The 26,993-nt window shown below is 44.6% G+C and overlaps 1 protein-coding gene across 1 annotated transcript in view; it reads right to left on the minus strand.

Annotated features, from left to right (window-relative positions):
- The window catches only part of LRP1B (LDL receptor related protein 1B), a 3,812,342-nt gene that overhangs the window by 254,834 nt on the left and 3,530,515 nt on the right, over positions 1 to 26,993 (minus strand). Inside the window, exon 78 of the mRNA XM_078683424.1 lies at positions 10,397 to 10,638. Within this exon, the coding sequence (XP_078539550.1) occupies positions 10,397 to 10,638 (242 nt within the window). The remainder of the gene's footprint in view (positions 1 to 10,396; positions 10,639 to 26,993) is intronic.

Below are 26,993 nucleotides of genomic sequence, written 5' to 3' on the forward strand. Positions count from 1 at the left end.
GAGTGAATTCGAGAAATCCAAGCGGGAGAGGACAAGGGCCATGATGACTACAATCAGGGCTTCGGGCGTCAGGAGGTAAGCCACCTTTCTAATCCTGCGCAGTTGGTACATGCAGGAGGAGACCACCGACCCGATTTGGGGTTTAAGAGATAGCTCGGAGTCAATGATGACCCCGAGACTCTTTACTGAGGCCACAGGGGTGGGAGGAGGGCCGAGGTCTCCCGGCCAGAAGTGCGGGCCCCAGTGGGTAGAGCTCTTACCGGGGAGAAGGAGCTCCGTCTTCCCGGGGTTTAATTTAAGCTGGTTCTGACTCATCCACTGGAGGATGTGGGTCATAACCGCCTGGAAGTTAGAAATAGCAGACGAAGAGTCAAGAGGAAAGATGAGTTGCAGGTCGTCGGCGTAATTAAATACGGTGACGTCCCACTGCCTCAGGGAAAAGAGAAGAGGTTGAAGATACAAATTAAAAAGAAGGGGAGATAAAGAAGAGCCCTGAGGGACCCCGCAAAGTGAGCGCTCCCTAGGTGCCCTGAAAGTACCCAGGCTAAGAGTCTGAGACCTCCCAGTCAGGAAGGATTTGACCCAGGTCAGCGCCAGGCCCTGGATGCCGGCCTGCTCGACACGGTGGAGAAGGATGTTGTGATCCACCGTGTCGAAGGCGGCCGACAGATCTAGAAGAACCAGGGCCTGAGAAGTGCCCCTGTCGACGCCAGCTCGAAGAGCGTCCAGTACGGCCAGGATTACTACCTCCGTAGAGTGACCGGGACTGAAACCGGCCTGGTTGGCTTCGAGGAAGTTGGAGCTCTCGATGAACTGAGTGAGACAGGCGGTGACGTGGGCTTCCAGAATTTTGGCGAAGTAGGGCAGAAGGGAGATAGGCCGATAATTCGCCAAAGCCGCAGGGTCCGCTCCAGGTTTCTCCAGGCCAATCCACGCAAACCTAAGCTTCCCATTGTATGTGTCTGTCTAGGAGGTCTACACAAAGACCTACTGTTAGATACTCCCAGTTATGTGACCAGAGACTACAAGCACTAAATGGCTGACATAGGAAAATACCAGATTTCTAAAAATAGGCATTTTCAAAATTGCTTTTTTAAAATCCGACTTCACCATGAGTTAGGATTTCGCATTTAAGTTTCAAAGGCTCCAAACATGAACTGGATACTTGCTCTAATTTGGAAATTGCATCTTATTCAAAGTAATAAGGTAACTCCAATGTTAGTCTATTGGAGAGGTAGATAATGCAGTAGTGAAAAGCAGATTTAAGAGATTTTCACCACCAGGACATACAAATTCAAAAGTACATCTCCTACTTTTTAAATACACTGCACCCTGCACTCTGGGCTGTTTAGGGCCTATCTTTGGGGTGATATAAATGTATAAAAAAGGAGGATTTGGTCTGGCAAAATGTGTATTAAACTGCACACATAGGCTGCGATGGCAGGTGTGAGACATATTCCAAGGGCTACTTAAATAGGTGACAAAAACGTATGCTTCAGGCCCACTAGTATCATTTAATTTAGAAGTCCCAGGCACATGTAGTACAACTTTACTAAGGGTTTATAAGAAAATTAAATATGCCAGTTTGGTATAGGCCAATGTTAACATGTTTAAATGAGGGAGAACATGAACTTTAGCACTGGTTAGCAGTGGTAAAGTGCACAGAGCTCCAAGGCCAGCAAAAAAGAGATCAGCAAAAATGGAGAAGGAGTGCAAAAGGTTTGGGGGAAGACCACCCTAATGCTCAATCAATCATTCAGGACTTATAAAGCATGGCTAATCACCCAAAAGAGTATCCAGGCACTGCAGGTGACAGAGGCTCATTCAGAAGTCACGTATTATGGGGCCCTTAGGCATTCCAGAATTGAGGAGTGGCCAGGGCAGTTGACTCCAGAATGCAGGGCTCACAGTTCAATACCCAGCACCGGCAGCAGCTCAGCTCAGCACCATGCATCAAGTGACTCTGGGCAATAACTCAATCTCTCCGATGGCCGACTGCCCCTTGCGACCCTTTGGGGTAAATAGTTTGTGCTTTACAAACACTGATTTAGGTTTGTCCGGAGTTGTGTGGGAAGGCTGTTTCAGGTCTTTGCTGTGATGTAAGAGAAGGTTGTTCTCCACTTCTGCTTCAGTATATGCAGGGAGTATGGACCAGTGAAAGGGAGACGGAGCATAGACTTCTCAACGGTTGGTGGAAGTACAGGCAATGTTTAAAGTAAGCGGATCCCTGGTTGTGAAGAGCCTTGTGTGCATGGGTTAGCTGCTTGAATTGGCATCTTTTCTGTATGGGGAGCAAATGGATTTGCCTGAGGTAGGGTGTGATGTATGTTTGACAGGTAAGATTGAGGATGAGTCTGGCTTTGGCATTTTGTATGGTCTAAAATCTGTGTAGGAGGTGTGCAGTGATTCCTACATAGAGGGTCTTGCCGTAGTCTAATCAACTGTGTCACAGTGCATCTCTTGTGCATAGGAGCCATTTATAGATCTTACGTAGCATGCACTAAGTGAGGAAGCAGGCAGAAAATGTTGTTGATCTTTGATTTCATGGTAAGCTTGTTGTTAATGTGGATTCCAATGTTTCTGGCATGGTGAGAGGTAGTGGGTGCAGGGTCCTAGGCCTGATGTCCACTAGAAGTTATTTCAAGTGTTACTGTTTTTGCCATAGATCAGTACTTCAGTCTTGTCTAATGTTCCGGTGTAGGAAGTTGTTCTTAATCTAGTCGGCGATACTTGTCATGCATCTGTGGAAGTTGGTTCTGGTAGTGATAGGGTTGTTGGTGATTGAGAGGATAAGTTGATTGTCATCTGCGTGGGAAATTATGTTGAGAATGGGGTATCAGCCGATTTTGATCAGCGGAGTCATTTATGCGTCGAAGAGCATGGAGCTGAGCAATGAGCCCTCGGGGACATCACATGCGATCTCCTTGGGTTCAGAGGTGAAGGGTGGGAGGTGAATCCCCTCGGTTATTCTGCTGAGGTAGGTGGTGATCCATCTGTGTGAGTCCCCTTGGATGTCGATGTGGTGGAGTCTTTTGAACAGCATTATGAGGAAGTGTCTCTTTTGATATGGTTAGCACCCACTTTTTGCCTGGTGTTTGATGTGGTTTTGATTGTAGTGCACAGGGACCCTGTGCCACTGCTACATCCCAAAGATTTTTCCAGAATTGTCCCTTCAAGCCCCAGTAAGTCCCTAGTAAAGGGTACCTGGGTACCTAGGGCAATAGGACTGAAGAGGGTCCCCTAGGGAACCCTTCACCTAGGCCATGCAGACTGCCACTGCAACATTCAAGGTCTGGTGCAGACAAAATAACAAAGTTGACATGGCACACTCCTTGTGTGCCATGCCAACTAGTACTGCCTAAGGTATAGTTAAGTCACCCTTCTAGCAGACTTCACAGCCCTGAGAAAGGTATAATATATCACAGGTGTGTGCATATCTGCATGACCAGATATGTGCCTAAAATATTCAAGCCCATTCTTAGATATTGCAAGTGCCAGGGAAGCCATAGAGAGCACATGGGCTGGAAACTCAACAACTAAAGTTCCCCAGCAACATGATGGCTTCTCTGAAACCAACAGTGTTTGTAACTAAACTATTGGTCTCAATAAACCGACACTGATGCCAGTGTTGGATTTATTGAACCATATACTCAGAAGGCACCTCAGAGGCTTAAATCGATATTACTTGCTTTAAAATATAGTGTTGTCAATGATATCCTTGCACGCAATATTTCTGTATGAAGATATTTAAAACTCGATATTTATGTATCTCAATATTTAAATTCCGATATTTTGTCTGAATACCAATTCATCTTTACAGCAGGGAAAATTATTAATTTCCACAATGCAAAACTGTACTCAAAGTACAAGTCTACATTCGGGGAGCACACACTTGAGTGCAATTGAATAATTTTTTTCACAATTCTTTTTTTTCTCCTGGAAGAATAAATTTTCCTTCAACATGTGATGTTCCACATCTATTACCATGATGGATGAAATGTACTTCATCCTTTGGAAATAATAAATCTATCCTAGGGTCGGACTGGAGCAAAAATAAGGCCTGGGCCCCAAAATAAAAGAGGTCCAATAAGTGAAGCAGATAGCTGAAAAAGTGATAATACCATTGAAATAAAAAATAGTAAAAACAGTTCGACCTAGCTACGAAACCAGCCTACAACTGCTTAAAAACCAGCCAACGAATTGATCTGTTTGCCCAGCCCATCTGGCGCTGCCTGATTGCCGGATAGTCCAGTCAGACCCTGATCTCTTTCTATTTCAAAGGTGGGAAACTCGAGCTGTCCTGTGGCAGAGGACGGGCTCGCTGGCGGCACGTGCATTTTTAAAATACTTACTTGCTTCTTGGCTGACTACGAGCTAATAGATACTTGTCTCCGCTGATTAATAGCGGCGAAACGCTTCATTATTTTTTAATATTCCCGCCCTACCCGCCCTGTTGACCCCGCCCACCCTGGTCACGGGTCTACTTAGACTCCGCCTCATCTCGCCTGCCAAACTCGAGCTGTCCTGTGGCAGAGGACGGGCTCGCTGGCGGCACGCGCATTTTTAAAATACTTACTTGCTTCTTGGCTGACTACGAGCTAATAGATACTTGTCTCCGCTGATTAATAGCGGCGAAACGCTTCATTATTTTTTAATAATCCCGCCTTACCCGCCCTTTTGACCCCGCCCACCCTGGTCACGGGTCTACTTAGACTCCGCCTCATCTCGCCTGCCAAACTCGAGCTGTCCTGTGGCAGAGGACGGGCTCGCTGGCGGCACGCGCATTTTTAAAATACTTACTTGCTTCTTGGCTGACTACGAGCTAATAGATACTTGTCTCCGCTGATTAATAGCGGCGAAACGCTTCATTATTTTTTAATAATCCCGCCCTACCCGCCCTGTTGACCCCGCCCATCCTGGTCACGGGTCTACTTAGACTCCGCCTCATCTCGCCTGCCAAACTCGAGCTGTCCTGTGGCAGAGGACGGGCTCGCTGGCGGCACGCGCATTTTTAAAATACTTACTTGCTTCTTGGCTGACTACGAGCTAATAGATACTTGTCTCCGCTGATTAATATCGGCGAAACGCTTAATTATTTTTTAATAATCCCGCCCTACCCGCCCTGTTGACCCCGCCCACCCTGGTCACCGGTCTACTTATACGTACCTCATGTGTCAGCGCAGCGGACGAGCGCAGCGGGCGCGACGGAGGCGCGCCGGAGTTGCGCCTGAGTTAAGCCCGTCTGCGCCCGTCCGCGGCCGGCCGGGGCTAGGGGCATGTCATTCTGCCCCTTTTATTACCTATTCCTCGGCTACTTTGAAACTCCTACAAGGTAAGTGGCCGCTTCCACCTGCCATTAGTAGTAATATCTCTGCCCTCGGCCTCGCCCCTTCTACTCCGGTGCCTTGCCCTCCCCTTCCCTCCCCCCCTTCCTCACTGTCCTTTATTTTATTAAACACTAGGTCAGCGGTGAAACATCACCAGGACCTATTTATCTTGCTTGACTCCCAGAAGCCAGATATATTGTGTTTAACGGAGACGTGGTTTGGCGATTCGTCATTGCCCGCTCTCTTGTCGGCTCTTCCTCTTACCTACGCGGCCCTTCGGGTAGACCGCCCTGCAGGGAAAAAAGGAGGCGGTGTGGGCATCATCGCCAAAGCCGAGTACAATTTCCAGCTTCTTCCATCTGCTTTTATTGACTCTGTCGAGTATCTTGTAGCTCGCTCTGACACCTTTTCCCCTCCTCTTATTTGCTTACTTACTTATCGCCCCCCCCAGAACACTCCTCACTTTACTACAGCTTTTCAGGACCTAGTGGCCACGCTGACGGTCAATCATGCCTCCATCCTTATATTGGGGGACTTTAACTATTGGCCCAACGATCCGTCTGAATGCCAGGCTTCGAAACAATTTACCGATCTGCTCCAGTCGTTAAATTTTGTCTCTCGTATTCATGCTCCCACACACACTGGTGGACATGTGCTCAACCAAGTTTGGTCCCTTAACTACCTTATCTCCTCTGTATCAGTGTCCCCTTGTCCATGGTCCGACCACGCCTTCATTTTCTTCACTCTTCATCTTACTCTACCAGCCAGGATCTCGCGGGAAAAAAACATCTGGGCCCGGAATGGGAACCGGGTCGATCTGATCTCGCTGTCATCTTCCCTCCTAGCCTCTACGCCTGACTTAGCTGGCTTATCATCGTCAGCACAAGCCATTGGGATTGACACCTGGCTTGCGGAAGGCTGCGATTCAGCGGCCCCCCTACGCCGGATTTCAATTAAAAGACCTAAGGAGGCGAACCGATGGTTTGATACTAATTTAAAGGAAAAGAAATTGTCCCTCCGGCGTGCCGAAAGACTTTGGAGAAGGGAATACTGCCCCCATCTGAAAACCTGCTATTTAACATTACGGCAGGAATATAAAAAAGCTATCGTAGAAACTAAAACCACCTATTTCTCATCAAAAATCTTAACAGCAGAGAATCAACCGCGAGAAATTTTTTCGATAGTTAACGAGTTAGCTTTTTCAGATAGGAGTGTATCTAAACCCCCTCCCACTCAAACCCTCTGTGACTCGTTAAATTCCTATTTTATTGATAAAGTCATTAATATCAAGAACAACATTCCCCCTCCCTCTGTTTCTTATGTTGAGCCCTGCCCACCAACCCTGCCGCCTAGTTTAACATCAATTCCTCCTATCACGGAAATAGGGTTCCGGGAAATCTTACTCAAAGTTAAGTCAGGTTCACCTGCTGACATTTGCCCGGCACGTATCTTACAGCAAATTTATTCAGTTTGCACACAGCTCCCGATCACCTTTCTTAACAGCTCCCTCTCACAAGGAATTGTGACCCCGGCCCTTAAAGTAGCTACCATTGTGCCCATTTTGAAAAAACCAGGGGCCGATCCAGTTATTCCAACTAACTATCGGCCTATCTCTTTATTGCCATACTTGGGTAAGGTGCTTGAGCGCCATGTTGCCGCGGTGCTTAGCACCCATGTTGAGGCTACGGGAGGCCTGGCATCTTGCCAGGCTGGCTTCCGCCCCAAACACTCCACTGAGTCTGTGGTGGTGTCGGTCCTAAACACCCTCAGGGAGGGCCTGGACCAAAATAAACATCAAGCCCTGGTACTCCTCGATCTTTCCGCCGCTTTCGATACGGTGGATCATTCCATCTTGCTTTCACGTATCGGAGCGGCGGGAATCGGGGGTTCAGCACTAGTGTGGCTCTCGTCCTTCCTGCGGGATCGCACACAGGCGGTTCGGCTGGGAGAGTTCATGGCAGCCCCTTTGAAGATCACTTGTGGTGTCCCCCAAGGTTCCTCTCTATCTCCCTTATTGTTTAATCTCTATATCTATCCTCTTATCTTTGCACTTCAGCAGCTGGAGGTCGCTGTGTATAACTATGCGGATGACCTCCAGCTGGTCTTTGACCTCTCTTCTTCCCCTCACGCTATTTCTAATTTTCAATCTATTATGATTTTTATCAGGGACTGGATGAGCCACAACCATTTGAAGCTTAACCCAGATAAAACCGAATTGGTGCTTACTGGTGGCTCCTCCAGTCCCTGGAACTCTTCTTTTTGGCCCCCCACCCTTGGTTCCCCTCCCCTTCCCTCTTCTACGGTTAAGACTCTAGGTATAAAAATTAACAACCAGCTCACTCTTCATTCACAGGTCGGTTCTGTTGTTTCTTCTTGTTTTCTGATGCTCCGAACTATCCGCACTGTCTCCCGTTTTTTTTCCCCTTTGGCACTTAAACTTATTATGTCTGCCTTGGTTATCTCCCGGCTAGACTATGCCAATGCCCTGTACAACGGCATTCCGGCATATAGTCTACGCAAACTCCAGCTTGTGCAGAACCAAGCAGCCCGGCTGGTGTATGGCCTTCCCCGTTTCCACCATTCTACACCATTGTTGAAGGCACTGCACTGGTTGCCTGTCCGGCAACGATCTCTTTTCAAGATTGGGTGCATGGTTTTTCAGGCACGGCAGGGAACGGCCCCTGCTTTTATTTCCTCCCTTTTAACTAATTATGTTCCCGTTAGACACCTTCGGTCGTCCGATCGGTCCCTTTTGCAGGTCCCTCGTTTTACTAGGAAAAAATGGGGAGGTTCCAACTTCTCCATCTTGGCTCCTGTATTTTGGAACTCCCTGCCTGACCATCTCCGAGCGATAAAACAATACTCCCTCTTTCGCAAGGGCCTGAAAACCTTCCTGTTTGCTCAGGCCTTTCCACACTAATGATCCTCTCCTCGTCTGCTCTGCATGCCGCCAAAAGCGCCAAGAAACCGTTATGGTGTATGATGCGCTATATAAGCTTTTTAAATTCAAATTCAAATTCAAATTCAAATTTAAATTCAAATTCGAAAGTATGAAAGAGTACAATCTGAATGTGCACAAACACAAATGTCATGGGTTTTCACAAACATACCTGGCAAGCCACACTTTGGAACACCTTTTTCCCTCCCCTTGTGGAGTATTTACATTTGTGCAATTCAGTAATGTGACGCAAAATGACAGGGACCCCTGCAAAATCTGAAAACGGGCCCCTGATTTTCACATATCTCACAGATATTCACTGAACTTGGGCTGAATGAGGCTTTCGGAACAGTTGAACAGCCCCTAGAGTGTTGCCCCTTTGCTGCAGGGGCCTGTGCTATGCCCCTGGTGCATGTAGACATTACACACCTATAAATTGAACTACAGTGGCTCAGCATGAGTGAATGAGGCCCTGTGTCTACAATACATGAGGTTGGATCACAAATGTGCACATTAAAGGTGCAGAAAAATATGCAAAAAACATAATAAAATGTTTGTCAGTACTCTACAAGGTAAAACCATGGTGTTACGCATTTGCATTGCATCTCTTAAACACTCTTTCAATTTTGCAATGGCAATAGCAAATGCTCTAATCTACATTTAAAACGATGTGCCTAATTATGAGGTTGGGGGTCAATCGCACTGCTAAATCCATTGTTGAGGAGCAGTGGTGGTTGGGAATCGCCGCACCAGCAGTCTGACTTCAGAACTACAACTACGACAGTCCAACCATCATGGGATGGCCACAACTGCCAGCATTTTTGAAGTTTTCTCACCACCACAGCTTTCATGCCATTGAGGCCACCATAAAAACTGTGGCAGTGATGAAACATAGTTGGACCTACAGGGTCCCCTGCTACCTCAAAGTCATGGGATGTGTTTAGGAGGGCACAAGGTGTGCTCCCTGTCTGCATGCCCCCCCTTTCATTCACACCATGGACTGTACAGCCCATGCCATGCAGGAAAGGGCTTTGGCGCTCCAAATGTGGTGCCTTTTTAGTAGGCACTGCCATGGGTACACCAAAGGACCACCCACAGACCACGAGGTGACTCGTAATATGACAGATGGCAGGCGGTGAGGGTTGGCAGTGTGGGAGCAGGGCAGTGGTGTGGCAGCCCACTCCCAAACTCATAATCAGACCCTATGTCTGTTTAGCACACATATATCCTACTTCCTTTATGGGTTTAGGTGGATTTAATGGAATGTTTAGCATAAAAGTCAGATATATAAGTTTCACATTTCATAGCCATGGGTCTGGCTAACACCTAGAAAAGAAACTGTGAATTTGCCATAAAGAGTATAAGGTAAAGAAAACAAAACACTTACATATAAAGCATGTGAAATAATATTTCATAAAAAAACAACTCAAGAATAGTTTTATTACACTCTGTGTTACAACTTTTTGCACCAATGTTGGTCATGTTAATGAAATAATTATTTTACATGACCAATAATGGCTGTTTGACAGATTCTAAAGAGTTTCAATATGGCAATGATTAAAACTCATGTATATACTCTTTATCTTGGAGGCAGCATTAACATGTTCTCTGTTATTAATTTCTCATTGAAATGTGTAAGACTCTTTTCTGTCTGGTTGAAGAATGAAAACCTATGTCTAGACTGTGCCTTTGTTTTTGCTTCACTTTCCCTAGATTTGCAAAATATAATATTACTGTTAACCTTTTGAATGTTGCTGATTTAGATCAGTTAAAAATACTTGCTAAAAATAATCTACAAATTTCAGAGGTATGATTCTGAACTTATTTTTTTACCTCCATTATATCAATATATGGTAAAATAAGCCAAGAAGAGGTCTGGCCTGGTGAGTTTAATAATAGCTAAGGGTGTATGTGATCACTAGGTCACAATTCATAATCATAGCAAAACAAATCTAACCTCCATCCTTCTGAGGTTAGAAGTTTGAGCTCATGATGTTGGTTGACTGTAACATTTGTTGTTACCGATAAAGTACCATATAATGAATAAGATATTAGTATTACGCTTCCATTTTCAATGTCAGAGATGACAGTCACATCTTTATATATGTCGATTTTATTTGTTAAAACTTACAATCACTCCACTGCTTGCTTGTCTTTTTTGTTGATCATGGGTTTTTTTGTAGAATATACCTCCAGGATTAAACTGTGTACTCCAGATAATCATGTTCCCTTCATAATAGATATCCATCCCTGTAATTCGTGAATTCTGTTCAATGCGGGAAATTTTTTGATGCACTTCACTGTCGTTGAATGGATACTTGTAGCTTAAGATCTCAGTGTCATTAGCGATGTACAGTATCTGCTCTTCAGAACCTATACGTTGGTAAACAGAAAAATGCAGGAATAAGTTAGGTATTATTTATTTTGTCCATTCTTGGCATTTAAATGTTGTTCAGTTTTACAACATTGGTTGGTGGACTATCATTTTTATAGTAGATTAGTAGACTATACAATATGAAAAGGATAGATTATATTGGGCAGCTGTAGTTTCTTCTAAGAATGTTAGTTCAACATAATTTGTAAGCTAGGGGGCAAGACTGTTCATTGACAAAACCCCATTGAAGCCTCACACTGGCTCACCACATTTATATCGGTGTGAAAAATCAGTAACAGAAAGACACCGGAACTACTCAATAAAACATTATTTCTTTGTTTATTTAGTTCTTTTTTGAGTATTGTATAGCAAGAAAATGAACTCATTTGGGTATCAGAGCACTGTACAAATAGCCATCAGTAATACTAGATAGGGAAAGGAGAAAACAATATGACACTCAGAGAAGGAATAACCATGGGGTTACATATATACAGTGTTTCATAGAGCTTAATATTTATAAGATCCACTGGAAGTCCACCCAATGCATGCCAGGCTGATCGAAGATTCATCGCTCCTGGAAAGGGGATTTAAGCATCAAGAGCTTTTTTGTTTCTTTTTTGAAGCAGGCAGACAGGGGGTTTGTCCTGATTTCAGGAGGTAGAGTGTTCCAAATTCTAGGGGCAAGGCAATAGAAGGAGCGGTTATAAGTTTTCTTTTTGTTTTACTTCTGTGGTTTCAGTAAAAAGAAATTGATGTTTCTTAAGCAGTGCCTGCCTCTGAAAGTCCACCCAATGTTTGCCAGGCTGTAGAAGATTCATCGCTCCTGGAAAAGGGATTTAAGCATCAAGAGCTTTTTTGTTTCTTTTTTGAAGCAGGCAGACAAGGGGTTTGTCCTGATTTCCGGAGGTAGAGTGTTCCAAATGATAGGGGCAAGACCGTAGAAGGAGCATGTGTACGTTTTCTTTCTTTCTTAACTTCTGAGGTTTCGGGGGAAAGGGATTGGTGTTTCTTAAGCAGTGCCTGCCTCTGAAAGTTCACCCAATGTTTGCCAGGCTGAAGAAGATTCATCGCTCCTGGAAAAGGGATTTAAGCATCAAGAGCTTTTTTGTTTCTTTTTTTAAGCAGGCAGACAAGGGGTTTGTCCTGCTTTCCAGGGGTAGAGTGTTCCAAATTATAGGGGCAAGGCCGTAGAAGGAGCAGTTGTAAGTTTCTTTTTTTTTTAACTTCTGAGGTTTCAGTAAAAAGGAATTGCTGTTTCTTAAGCAGTGTCTGCCTCCAGATAACTCACGTTTATTGGTATTGTGATGGAGGGTTTGTGGCATCATGCATACAATCTTTAATTGCATTCTGGATTCAAAGGGGATACAATTAATATGCCTTAAGTGTGGCATAATGTTGTCTATTCTCCTGGAGCCTATTATAAGTCTGGCCGTGGAGTTCAATGTGGCCTTGGACGGGGTCATCTTTGCTTTGAGTAGGCCAGCAAGAGTGGCACTCCCATAATTTAATCGGGAGATAACCAGAGATTAAACTGCTAATTGAAACTCTATCCTGGGCAGAAAGGGGCAGAAAGAGGTTGGCTCCGCTGATGGCTGCACTGATATGATCTTACATACTAGGATGTTTGTCCAGGAGTGATGCCTAAACATCAAGTAGCATCAGAAATGTGGGGGAAGCAGATAAGAGCTGTGAGTTGTTTGATCCAATCTTCTCTAGGGGTCAAGAGGTTGTGAGGGGCGATCAAAAGGAATCCATATTTCAGGGTGCTGAGGATGAGGTGATTAAGCATCAGGTATTGCTGGGATTTTGCAGTGCAGTTCAGAATTTTAATATCTTCAGGTGCAGAGATTTTCAACATACATGTGGTAATGGATGTTTGACTTCTTCAAAATGTCCATAAGAGGTTCCATGAACACGTCGATTAGCATGGGTGAGATTGTGGAACCTTGGGGTACACAAGTTGTTACCAGTGTAGTGTGTTATACAGATTGGTTGATTTTGATTCTCTGAGTTCTGTTTTGAAGTAAAGAGGTGATCCATTTTAAAATGGGTCCCGATATCCCCATCCTATTTGTGAGGAGGTCAACCATGTTGTCATGTTTGACTGTATCAAACACCGATGAGAGATCAAGGAGTATAAGTAGACAGGATTCATTCTGATTGAGCAAATTTCAGGGCAACATTGATGATATGCATTAGAGCGGTTTCAGTGCTATGACCAGATCCCAAACCAGATTGATCTAGTAACTGAAATTGTTCAATGTGGCCCCAGAATTTTTTTTTCAACTCTTTTTATTGAAAACCAGTAAGAAACAAAATAAAGGCTTTACATACCATATAGTAATCACATGGTAAGTTGCATACCAGTACGTATTAATTCTCAGTTATTTCAAATATTTCCCCCATTACATATAGATATCTGGATGTGGCTGTAAATGGTATTTACCTCCCGACCCTGCTACCAAGCAACTTCCCCCATCCCCCATCAGTCCCCTGGCCCAGTCCCCTTTATGCCATCCATACTCCCAAGACCTTTTGCCACATTCAAGTGCACCACATATTCTGCTTATCAGCACCACTCTAAGTCTGCTTCCTATTCAGTGTCTGTCTGTCCGTAGTAGCTCCCCATGCCAGTGCAATTTTCCTATTAGCCACTCTGGCTTCTAGCCTTAGCCATATTTATGTATACCAGGGCAAGTTGTGTTCCCCTTCAATTCATAGGAGCAATCATTTGGCCTCAAGGGGAACCTCTGTCTCCACCACCTGAGTCATTAATGTTGTTACCCATGTCCAGGAGCTCCACATCAGCCAGCAATCCCATAAAATATGGAAAAAGGATCCTTCGCTCCTGCACCCCTCTAGCACAGGGAGGACTCCACCTAACCTATTCTATGCAGGAGTGTTTGTGCATAATAGACCCTATGGAGTACCTTAAACTGGAGCAGTATAAACTTCACCCTTATGGCGAGTTCCCGGGGAGCCTGAAGGGCCTTAGCCCAGTTATCGTCTTCAAGCATCCCCAGGTCCCCTTCCCATGCTGTCCTCAGGGGACCAGACAAGCCTGGATAGTTATTCATTAGCTTCTTATAAATCATTGACACCCCTTTGGTCGACAAAGCCTCTGTCAGTATTCGGTCTTCTAGTGGTGAAAAATCGGGTGTCGGGTTGACATCTTAGTGCATGTGGAGAAGCGTGGCTCAGTGGTTAGAGGCGGCAGACCCAGAAGCTGAGATCAGCCGTGGACCAGGGTTCGATTCCTGCCTCGGCGGGTCTCGGGCTCAAAAATTCCACGGACTTGACAATTCTCGCTCCGGTGCCTACTCGACTCACGGGATCACACTCTGCGACTCTGGGCAATAGCTTGCTTAATCTCCACTACGGCCCCTCGCAGCGGGATGCCTGGCTTTCACCTTGTGAATACCCTGCCGGGGTATCTCACAGGGGAATACCAGGACGGGTTCCCTAAGCAAGCGCCTTGAGACCCCTGGGTGATTAGTGCGCTATATAAATCGAAATACATTTACATATACATTTACATTTACATGTCCTAATCGCATATACGTAAAGTGTTCTGACTCCACTAGGTTGAATTTCCCCTGCAGGTCCGCAAATATTATGCAAGCTTGATTCCTCCAAAAATCTCCTAAGTGTTCTATCCCAATGAGTTTCCATTCACAGAATCCTTTCAAATCTCCGATATCCAGCAGGCCTGCGCTGCACTAGAAAGGTGTCAAGCCAGTGAGTTTCCCTTTCCAGCCCATGAACTTGGTGGCCTCCCTCCATAATTCAATAACCTCCTGTGTGTGTCGCAGCCAGGGACCCCTTGTTCCCCCCCTAAAGGAGCCTCTCATATCCTCCTGGTTCCATACATGCTCTAACTAACCTATACACTGCTTCTAGATGATTGTTAAATGCCCAGTCATTCATGACCAATAACTGTGAGGCACAATAGAATTTCTGAATATCTGGGATCGCAAGGCCTCCATTATGCACCCCTCGCTGCAATTTGGCAAGTGCTATTCTTGACGTTCCCAATGTGGCCAAAGAATTGTAGGTGTATGCATTTATCCAAACGTTTTGCTAGAGTCAGGATTCTGGAGATTGGACAAAAGGGTTTGGGGGCAGATTGATCAGCATTCCGTTTTTTTTTTTAAATTGGGGTGAACTGTCTAATCTTTAGGCTATCTTGGACCATACCCTGAGACAGAGATGCTTTGATGATCTTCATCCACAAAGGAAGTATGGAAGGTCCAAGCTCCTTGACAAGTTTAGCTGGCAGAGGATCATTAAAATGGTTAGATGGTATTACAGAGGTCATTATTGTGAGTATGTTGAATTTTACAGGGATTTTGAAGAATGACCACATAGCTTTATTCATTGTTGAATATTCAATAGGAGGAGAGCTGACCGAATGTTGCACAGTGAGAGGACAGGGATGGCCAATGCTGATCAAAAGCTGAGATGCAAGTTGCAATTCTAATTCGATCTGCCTTGTCGATGAAGTGAGCTGAGTACTCATCCCCATTTGGTAGTGTTTCCTTGTCAACAGAGTGTTGTTTAGAGTGACATGTTTATTGTTTGATGATTTAAAAAAAAAATGTGGGCCTGTTTTTGCCATTATCAAATTGCAGCCTGAAGTATTCTGCTTTTAACCTGCTTATGTGTTTGTTGTATGAGTTTCTTATTACCATCCAATGTTTGACGTTAGAGTCAGATCAGGAGATTCCCTAAGTTCTCTCAGATTGCGCCTTTCCTCATTTAGATTGTTTTTGATCCATGGTTTCGACTTTCTGCCCGGTAAGCTCCAAAACTGCTTCGGACCAAGTGTGTCCTCATCATATGGTCTCTGGACCATTGTCTTTGTTTAAGTAGTTGCACCTTTCTAGATAGCAATTTTTCCAGGATAAGAAAGGAGAATAAGAAGTCATCAGACCAGTCACATGGGATTATGGATTCAAGTTGAATCTTGTTGTGCTTAGCAATGGTAAAGCCTCTATTGTGTGTTGGACACTTGCAAAATTGGGTGAGGTTGAGGTCTGTAATGAAGGCGTTGAAGGTGTTAAGAATGTGGTAATTTAAGTCATTCCAGTGTATGTTAAAATCCCCAGAAAAGATCTGATTGCTGTCTTCATCTGGGTTAGAGGAAATGGTCTTCATCATTTTTCAATAAAAGGAAGGTTGTTACCCAAGTGGGGGTTTAAGATTGTGTGTATATCACAGATATGGTTGTTATTGCGCCACATTTCTATACATAGATAATCACATGGTGACATAGTATCCATTTTTGATTGTTTTAAGGTGAACATGGAGCGATAAATGCATTCTATTCCCCCACCCATTATACTGGATCCGCAAGTCTGATGATGTTGTAGTTGGGTGGCACTAGTATGTCAAAAGTAGGAGGGGACGAATCATTGAGCAAAGTTTCTGTAAGGATAAGGAGGTTGAAATCTTGGGTGAGAATTAGATCAGCGATGTCACCAGCATGTTTTACCGTAGATCTGCAATTAAGGAGCAGAGATCTAGGATGAGATTTGGTAACTAATGTCTCCTGTTGTGTAGTGTGGAATTGCAGAAGATTGTGCTTGCTCTAGAATCTATTGTTGAGAGAGGGTTCTCTATGTGGGTTGGAGGAATAGCCTGAATGATGCTCTGCAAAGTTGTTGTGTCCTAATGAGTATTGGTATATGAGAGCAGAAGGGAGTATATGTCGACATCGGACTCGTCTTCAGTGACCCTTTGAGGTGGGATTGTATTAGAGTTGAGATCTCCCAAGCACGTTAAATGAATTCTTGTTAGTTATTGAAACATGGTGAAAGAAGTTGGGCCATATCTTAGTGGATGGAGTGGGATGATTATTATGGGTTTAAAAGTGATGTGTATAGGGTTCTGGAGATTGGCGTTAACTACCTAAAGGTCTTGACTAAGGTCAGTACCTTTTTGCTCAAGGTAAAAGGGTTTATCCCTTTAGATCGAGATGTAGTGTGTCATAGGTGCAGAGGGGAGTGTGTGTTTTCGGGTGTGTTGGGGGAGAACCGCAGCAAAAGGGCAACCATCAGTGTTGTGTGAAGGAGAGGCTGAAAGAGCAGGGCTAGGAGAGAGACTGCTGGGTGAGATGGTAGGGAAAAAGCTAGGCAGTGTCTTAATAGATGTGACATTAATAGGCATCCTCTATTGTTGGGGTATCAGATCTAGAGAGTCTGAGGATGGTGCGGGTGATAGTATCAGCGCCCATCATCGAGTTGGGCCTATTGACTACTCTACGGCAATGATTATCATTTCTTGATCGGTCTTCTAAGAGCAACAGTCATGTAACACTCCAATAAGTGGGAAGTGGGAGAAGAGCAGGAATCATCAGTAGGAGATGGTGATCTGGGTCAAGCAGTTCCAGTTTCTGTGATGCTAAGAACTAGGAGATAATGAGATGGCATAGTAGATAGGAGGAAGGAGGGAGTGGAGTATACCTGTGTTTCAGTTCCTGAGTGAAGAGAGGTACCTTGACTATGAGAGGAGATGTGAAAGTTGTTAGGCATTGTGCTTTTGATCTTCATGAAGAATTTGTTGAAGCTCTCTCGATTGTGCTCGGAAGATTGGATGAGAATGTTTCCATTGTTGTATAGGGAGATCGGTGCCACTTCATAGAAATCCGCTAAAGGACTTATGATGATACGAAGCCCGGGTGGAGTTTTCCTTAAAGAATTAATCTTTACAGTTGCAGTGATAGCTCTTTTCTGAGGTGCTCTTCTGTTGGTGAAGAAGATAAGATCTGTAACCACCATTCCTTTATCAGCTCAAAACCAAGTGTCAAATATGAGAGTTTCTGAGTTTCGTTTTAAAAGATTATGCTTGAAGCACTTGGCCGCACTGTTGGATAGATTGGTTGAGTGGATAATCCTACAAGCATTACAGCCCATCACTGACAACAAGCTATCCTCAGAGCTTAGGTTGTTTGGATCCTTGTAGTAACAGAGACTTCAGTCTCAGTTGGTAGAAATTTCAGTTGATAGTCTGTGATTGGCCTACTACTCAGCAAGAGAATTGATGTAAGCTGGTGGGTTACCCGTGGGGTGAAGATATTGGACCAAAAATGGCAATGGCCTAACTGTATTCTGGTGAGCTAAATATAAAAAGGCATTCACAGTGTGTCCATTTAAAAGAACTAAATGAGTGAGTCTCTTTCAAATCTAATTGTAAAACAAGTAAATGGAAATGTGCATCAAGTACTACTTCTGTGACCATTGAGTGTCCTTCTTTTGGTTTTAACATGTTTGTTAGATATCCTAAGTCCTATTTTACTGTGTGGAAAAGTGCATCAGGTCCCATTTCAGTGACTATTGTTAAGAGGAACTGCCACCATCTTGAATTGGTGGTGAAGACAAAAATTATATAGGAGAGAAGCCTCCAAAATAGCGTTTTTGTGACATAACAAGAGAGCTAGCCATCTAAATGTCTACTTCATTGTAAAAACCTGTCACAGAAGTGAGAGAGCACCCAAAGCACTAAGAGGGACCCGATCACAAATTTGGAAATTCAGAGCAGGAGAAGCCCGCAAAATGAGGGTGTTGGATCAGGAATGTCTGGAGGGCACGCACCTCCCCAGGTAGGTCCTGGAATGTCTCAAACCCAGACAACAGGGGAAACCCCTCCGCAACCATGAAACAACTTCAAGTATCAAGGAGATGTGCAAAGGTTAGCCAAAGGGTCACTGAAGAGAAGGAGATGGGAAAAATAAAATAGTAGCTCAATTAAGGGCAAGAACATGGCATAATATGTGGGCAGCACCAGTCGGAGGCCACGTACATTGGTGCTTCTGCTGCATCAGGACACCTCTGCAGCAAGCAACAATGGCAGCAGACCTCATGTCAGAGATACTGCAGAGCAAGGAATAGATCTCCCCACACCCATGGGACCGCCAACAGCCACGCACCCTGGAAATATGGGCCAACTCCCTCAAAGGTGAAATGAGCGCTCCGCCCAGTTGGGCAACCCCAGAGATGGTGGGCGAGATGCATCAGCAGCGGGCACTAATCAGAGCCGCAGAACCAACAAGGCCCTCGCTGAAACGTGAGGGCTCCACATTACTCATAGTCCTAGCATATTGTAGCGACAGTTCACCAAAATCCACTTGAACTCCTCCCGATGTATGCCAGGACAGAGCCAGAGAGTGAGCACTGCTGCAGATCAGAACCAGATGACGATCAGGTCTCAACAATTGGCGAGAGAAATCCTTGAAGCATTGTTGTTCAGGTGAGCAGACAGCTACTTTATTTCAAATTGTAACTTGTTTCTGTACAATGCAGCATATGGATGGATGGCAGGTTGTAGCACGAGAGTTCACAGATTTGTGATGCCAGACCCCAGACCCCAGAGCTTCACCATTGAGCTCCATTGGGATGGCCATCTTGTTTTTAGTGCCTTGGCATTGATTCTGGACTTTGCTACACACCTGAAACATTTAATGTAGCAGGGCCTGTAGAAAGAGTGGGAGCCAAAATAATGTGTAGAGTGGCATAAGGATGAGACAAACCAGCCAAATATTCCCAGGACTGTTTAAATTGCACCACCCTATCAGAATGACAGAGGCATGTTGGACTGCATCAGTCGTATAGCACAAAAACCCAGATTATTCATACACAAAAATTAATTCAACCAACTAATTAGCAAACAATGTTAGGAATCACAATGCAGATATTGCAGATACTTCAGCATATCCTTAGTGATTGTAATACCTATCTGTTGGAAAGTAAAATGACAGAAAATGCCCAGAAGTCCGGGCAGAATAGTGAAAATTTGTTCCTTTGGCTCACCTCTGGTAGAACAGGTAGAACAGCAAGGGGAACCACAGAGAATGTAAGTGATGTGTTAAGTGTAAGGCACAAACAACAAACATATCTGAATATTTCCAATGAAGAATACATTACTAAAAGCAAACAGAGACAACATCCAAGGCATATGTCATTGAGACCCAAAGGAAACATACTTGTCTGGAAATTATATTTCTGCTTCAACATACAAGTATATTCGATTTCCTAATGAGTGTTCATATACTACTACCATTTTTAGGACTTGTGTCAAAACCATAATACTCATTTGACTGAGTACCTTGAGGACAAATTGGTAATTACGACATTGGTAACTGGTCAAGTCAAGTCAAGATACACTTTATTTGATTTAAAAATGTTAAATCATAAAAGCACAATACATTAAAATAACCAAAAATATATCAATTCATCTGGATAACATTTAGCAATATATTAAAACGACATTGTTTAAGAATTACAAAAAGAAGGACTAAAGACTAATTTCCTGTGCAACCATGACATACATAAACACCATGAACATTTAATAGAAAGAGGGATCTTGCATAGTCTTCCTAGTTCTAACCACCCCATACAAATATTTTGCTATGTGGTCAGTGAAAATGTAATCATCAAGAAATTGTAACTTGATGAAAGTAGGTCGGCATAATCTCAAGCCTTGCATAAAAAAAAAAGGCAGAATCCATCTTTTCCTGATTGAAATATAAAACTTACAAAATAAGATAGTATGGATTGTGGGATGTGCAGATATTTCGTCACAAGGGCGTGGGCATAGTGAGCATGACCAGTCATTTGTCTGAGGCAAAGCAACCATAGTATGGAAGATGCCTAAACACAGGCGCGTCAGTAGCAGTCTGTCATGATTTCCTGGAGTAAATAATAAATTAGGTTGTATCTCCGGTTGAGTCAAGAGCGATTGATTGGCTGTGACAGATGCTTTCATAATGTTAGAGGACAATCTAAGCATCTCCAGGTGGTTGACTTTAATTCCTTCCTCGAAATAAGGGACAAACTATTGGGATTAACAAAGTACTCAGGATAATCTAAGTCAAGCATGAAGTTTTTAACATATGCAAGCCAAGGAATACATTGTTCCAGTTGCAGGCAATCTTTTATCACACCCCTGTTGAGGTCAGTTGCGACACCAGTCCAAATCTTATGCCATAATAGAATCGGCTGAATTTTGATTAGGTCAGGCAGGTATAGCAGTCCCAGTTCGGCGTGACAAATATATGTGGCTGTACTAATCGGGACAGCTAGAATATATTTTAAAAACCTGTTCTAGACTTGTTGGAGCGACTCAACGTTTGCATGACCCCAAATACCAGCTCCGTACAGAGCATTTGAAGTGCATTTAGCTTTATAAATTGTCAGCAAATCGTTTATGGGACACTTTCCTAGCTTCCTGAAAACTTTATCAAGGCACCTGCAGCTTTGGCAAACAGCAATTTTCTGGAATTGATGGCTTTGACCCATGAGCCCCTTCTTTCAAAAACAATTCCCAAATATGAAAATGAGTGAGCAAATTCAAGTTTCTTATTGTTTATGAAAATGTCATGCCACTTGACATTGGGCTTGCTACATTTCATGGTGAATGTTTTAGTAATATTTGCATTAAGGTCTAAGCTAGCCATGTAAGATACAAAGCTCAACACAATTTTCTGCAGTCCGATCGGAGTGCAGGCAAGCAAGACCGCATTGTCAGCATATAACAAGACTCCAATCGGTTGTTTGCCTATACTGGGTAAGTCTTTGGCATTCCCTCGATAAGTGGCACCCAAGCTATTTATGTAGAGGGTGAAAAGGAGGGAGCTAACATGCACCCCTGTTTAACCCCCTTCCTGACAGGGAAGTTGGGACTAAGTTTACCTGATCTCCCGTAACGGACCCTAGCCCGAGCATCTAGGTAAGACTGTTTTCAAAAAGTAATAAGTATAAGCTCCCCATTTTTGGCCTGTGTGTATTTTCCCAGTATAACTCAAACTCTGTTCCACTGTACCTAAACCTTGACGGAATCCGTACTGTAACTCCGAGATAACTCCTGTATCCTCTGCCCACAGCTGTAGTCTGTTTAAAGTGAGGCGACCGGCTACTTTCACAAAAGAGTCCAGTATTAGGTCTATAGCAGGCCGGGTCGGTGCGGTCGCCTTTTTTGAAAATGGGGACGAGTGTGGACTCCATCCAATTCAGAGTGAATCCTTGTGTACAACAGGCCCTTAAGACCAATGCTAGAAGTGGGCCCCAGAGCAAAGGGCAGTATTTATATATGTCCACAGGTATGCTGTCTGGTCCAGGGGCTTTACCGCCTATGCTTGCGTTAATGGCGAGGGTCACCTCATCCACATTAAAATCAATGCCAATTGAAGGTAGCTTGGGGGGGCCGGATCTAGGATCCTCACCAATATGGGTGTCTGCATTATTACAATATAATCCGGAAAAATGGGTCACCTATTGGTCCTCCCCAATTGTGATTTCAATACTGGGTGAGTTTTAAGGGCCATGAACGGAGCATTCACAGCTTTCCAAAAGCCATTAGTGTCCTTTGTATTTGATTCTTGCTCAAGGGCCTGCCACAATTCAAATCTTATGGCCTCTTTTCGTTCTTTGAGGGAAGTTTTATACTCTGCCTTAGCCCTTTTTATAGCTTCATGATCTCTCGTAGGCTTATGTAGAGCGTTTTTTTAATCTGCATGCGATTTACTACACTTGGAATTGAATCAGCCTGGCTTACTATTGGGGGGATTTTTGGATTCTGTTATTTTGAATAGCCTGTGAGATTTTACAAAAAGAATGAAAAATATTAGAATCCGCTGCAGTCTCGTCTAGACAGACAAAAAAGTCTGGGGATCATTATGATAGTGGGCGGATCGCCACCGCCCTTATGGCGTGGCGATCAGCCCGCCAAACTTCTCCGCCCACATGACTTTTCCCCCTGCCACATTACGATGGTAGGAGGGGACCCCAGTGGACGGGAAGACCGTCTGCCGGATTTTCGCCGTTAGGCAATCTGCCTGATCGGCCTACCGGGCGGAAAAGCCTAGGAATATGGTGGCGGTGCCTTGCAGGCACCACCATCCATGTTATCAGCGTGGGGGTGAACTGCCTTTCCATGGCAGAGACCCCGCCATGGAAAGACAGGTGGTTTTGGCTTTGTGGGCCTGTTGCGGGTCCCCAGGGTGTTAGAGGTACCCCCCTGCATTGTCATGGACATGGTGGAAGGCACCTCGCGGTGCCTGTCACCTTGTGCATGACAATGCACACAGTGCATTTCCAGCATTGTGGCGGGCGGTCCACAATGCTGGGAATGGAGGATGCCACAGACACGGAGGCGGTGGCATACTAATTGCAGGTGCGGGACCGCCGCACTACTGGCGGCCGGTCCCAGCGCGGCTAGGCTGGCGGGCGGACATCATCCTAATGGGCCTCTCTGTTTTGCAACTTGTTAAGAGAGACTTGGTTAATTGCAATGTATCTACTCCCGCCCATTTAATCGTGTATCTATTAGTTCTATTGATGACAATATCTTGAATGGGCTGGGTAGCCGTGTGTCTTTTGGATATCACTGTGGTCGGCAGACCTAAGGTAATACTAATAGGAAAGTGATCACTGAAGGCGACAGTGTGAGTTTCAAAATTAGATATTCTATCAGCGTATCTATTTGATATTAAGAGAGAATCTCTGATACAGCACAACCCACAGCCGTTAAAGGTGCTACTAAACTGTAAGGGTGGTGAGCAGAGGTTATTGGCGAATCCCAAGTCCATGGTGTATTTAATCTGGTTTAATTGATCCCCAAGGGGGGAGTGAGAAAAATGGGAGATATCTGTCTCATCATCAGATATTAGGCCTCAATCGCCCATGTTGAAGTCCCCTCCCCAAATTATACAAAGATCTTTCTTTGTTTTCCTTTGGATAATATCCAAGTCTTTCTGAATGTGCCTTAAGACTTCCTCCGTTTGCGGGGCGGGAATATTATTATAGAAGTTTAATTGGACAGTACAATGGAATTTATCAGTGTGCATTTTTAGGACCTGGTAATAAGTCTTAGATTCCACAAGGACCACCCTTCTTGCATTCATCCTATAGGATACGTAGGTGCATAAACCTCCCTTTTTCCTTCCATGACTGGAGGGAACGGTTGGTGTGAAAAATGTTTTAAACCCATTAATATGCTGTATAGCTTCTTTCCAGGTTTTTTGAATGCATAAACTATCAAAGTCATATATAAATTCAAGCCAGGCAGGGTTAGACAATTTAATGATTAAACATGCCACATTCCAGAAAAGAATATTCGTTAGGCTAGACCTAAATTCAACCTCGGTGTCACGCTGTGTGTAAACAGAATCAGCGTTAAGAACGTTCAAATGGAGATCAATACTAATTAATGGGCATAAATGATGGGTATTAACAATTGTCGAATGTAATCCCTTCTCTTTGTTGCCAGGAGCTATAGAATCACAAACCACTTCAATATCTGGCTGGACAACAACTAATGGCCTGCAGCTATGATGGGTATGATTATCAGATAAAACTTCTATAATGCTTTGATCGTTGTAAGAAGGCTCCTTAAGATCAATGGATAATAATTTTAGACTAGGAGGATTATTTGCAATGATCCCGCTTTGCTCTGCGTGACTAGGTGAGGGAGTCAGTCAATCTATATCTTCCAGAGATGAAAGTATGTTGAATCTATGTTGTAAAGTTAAGCTAAAATTATAATGAATATTAGGGGTTATAGGTCTCTGCTGTGCAGAATAATGAATGTGGTTCCTTGGGGGGTAGAAATATCAGAGGAGCAATACGTCTATTCCTCTATGTGTTATGTGATGACTGCCGAATCTACATAGGATCTCATGTACCATTCTCGGAGATCTAAATGTGAGGACAATGCAGTCACCGGGGAGTGTTTTTTCCCTTCTCCCCACCCATCCTACTCTTCTCGAAAGTTTAAACTCACCAAACAGGGCCTCTGTTAGCCCAGTTTTTGTCCTGAGCCAGCAGAGAGCCTTGTTCCTTAATGCCTCCCATTTTTCATTTACCTGGGAGGTGGGATGCGGTACATTTGCTAAAATTATGGTATGTGGGGTGGCTTCTGGAGGCAGATTTAGTCTTGAATCCTCCCTATCCATGGGAATTGCACAGGGAACAGACGGTGGCCGAGTTTCTCCAGGATTGTTATAGGCTATGGAATTGTTATGCATTAAACTAGGTGTGCTCTTGGATCCTACAAGTGCTTTATCTAAAATGTGCACAGGAGTAACCTGGGAAGGAGAAGCTACAATACCAGCATCCATTTCAAGTGTTGAGGGGTTGTACAATGGTTGATGGAACATGAGCCTTTCTTATTAAATCCTCAATAACTGTTATCCTAGCCAACAATTATTTTAGAAGTGCCTCAATTGAATTATGAGGTACTTCTCGACCCAAGCCTCCCCTTTGGTAGCTGCAATCTGGGATGACAAAATGTGGCCAGTCATATTAGTTATTACAGTGTCCAGGTGTTCTAAAAGACACCGGATTAAAATTAAACTGTTATCTATGAGTTCCTTAAATCGTGCAAAGACAATGTCCAATTTAGTCTCCAAATTTGTCTCCCCAGCAGTATCCGGAGCTGTGTACCGAGGAGCACTACTTGTGGATACAAATGAAGCAGCATGGTTTGAGTACTGAAGGTGCAGGTTTGTATCACCTCGGGATTAACTCACCGGGGCCGCTTCTGTTGTTTGGGTTTCTGGGTGCCTGGGCCCCTGCTCCGCTTCCCAGGTGGCTCTTTCATCTTATCCTGTGTGTGAGGTTTAGGAATCCTTGACCTTGTGGCTATACCTGGCCCGTTTAAAGTGTCCCTGGAGAAAAATCCCAAGTCAAGTGTGGGGGAGGACCGAGGCTGGTCTTGCATGGTGGGAGACTAACAAGTTGGAGGGGCGTCAGCCAGGGCAGTAAAACCTAGAGAAGCACGCCTCTGCTAGGATAGGGGTTCTAAAGAAAGGCGCCTCTCCGTCAGCTCGATCTCATGGCTGAGCATTGATTTGGCCCTAGCAATAAAAGCATTCAAGGTTCCCACAACTCCCTTGCGTTTGCTCATTGTGAAATCAAAGATAAACAACACCACAGTGTGCAATTAATGATAAGCAAGTGACAAGAATGCAGTAAAATACCTGGAGATAGTGCAACCAAGATCTATTATCCCATTTTTCTGATGTTAGGGGGGTTGCCCAGCCTCTTTCAGGCTCTGACGGGCGTGTACGGGCCCACCCTTGGCCCCGGCGTGTCCCGGACATGCCTGCGCGTGCAGTGGGAGCCCTGGCTCCCTCTTAAGCACCTCCTGGCATGTCCTCTAGGATGGCGGCGTGCGGGTGTGCCACTATTACCCCAGGAGATGTAGTCTCTCTATGCAGAGCAGGCAAATCCAGCAGCAAACAACGTTACGGGCTCCCGTGCAGCGTGAGCCCTGGACCCCTCTTAAGCGCCTCATGGCGCGTCCTCGGTGATGGTGGCGTGCTGGCATGCCCCTATTCTCCTTGGGAGATATAGGAAATATAGTAAGAGTTCTCTTCTCCTTCATAGGCTGGAAAGGAAGTTACTCCTATCCTTTATTGGCGTAAATCCCGTACCATTACCAGGGTCAGAAGTGGTCAGAGAGAGGCTTGCAAATGCCCACATAGTCTCAAGTTGTTGCATGTTTACTCATTTTGCTGGCGAACCATGCTTAAAGCTAATTCTGGGATTTACTCACACACAATATTACACATGTGTAGGGTGATATTGTGCACGAATAAAAGGACTTACAACTTACAGTCCATGTGGCCATTTACCTGTAAATCCAGCTTAAATGGCTTTTTGAATGCCATAAATAGAGTGACTTGGGAAGAGGATAACAGCAACTAGAAAAATCTAAAATCGTCAGTGGAATGATAATGTACAAACATTTTGTTGGCAATTTGTGCTGTTCAGTCCCTAAGTCCTAGGACCTCGGTGCTAGGACGTCACTCTCCCTGGCAGCTCCGTGGTGCCCTGCATCGCCTTGGCGCTAGCCAGCCCCCCCCATGTAGGGTTCAAGGCTACCCTGTCCCGCTTCCGCCTGAGTGACTGATCTGCTGTTTTTGGTGCCTGGTACTGGTTTCATCAGTGTTTAACTTTGGCAATTGTGCCTGCTACTGTTTATTTGTAATTTTGTTTACTTGTGCCCCCTCGTTGTGTTTAAGTTTCCCTCCGTTCCCCACCGTTGCTGTTTCACTGTCCCCTCACCTTCCTCCCTGCTCCCGCCTCCCAGTTGCTCATCCCTCCCTCCTCTCCTACAAATGCTGACCAACGTGCGGTCGCGCCAACGGTAAGCCGAAGGCAAGCTGGTCTGCGCCCGTCCGCACCTTGACGGCTTCCAGCGCCAGACCCCCTGGCCCCAGCGACTCCCACAGGACCCGACACCACTACGACGCAAACACCCTTCATGCACTCAACAATGGCCAAAATTCCACTTGCTTCCAGGCCACCCCGAAGACCACCCACGGACCCTTTACCTGCTGTAACTGCAGCTACAG

The sequence above is a fragment of the Lissotriton helveticus genome, chromosome 3_1 (assembly GCF_964261635.1).
Source record: "Lissotriton helveticus chromosome 3_1, aLisHel1.1, whole genome shotgun sequence".
In the NCBI taxonomy this organism is placed as follows: domain Eukaryota; kingdom Metazoa; phylum Chordata; class Amphibia; order Caudata; family Salamandridae; genus Lissotriton; species Lissotriton helveticus.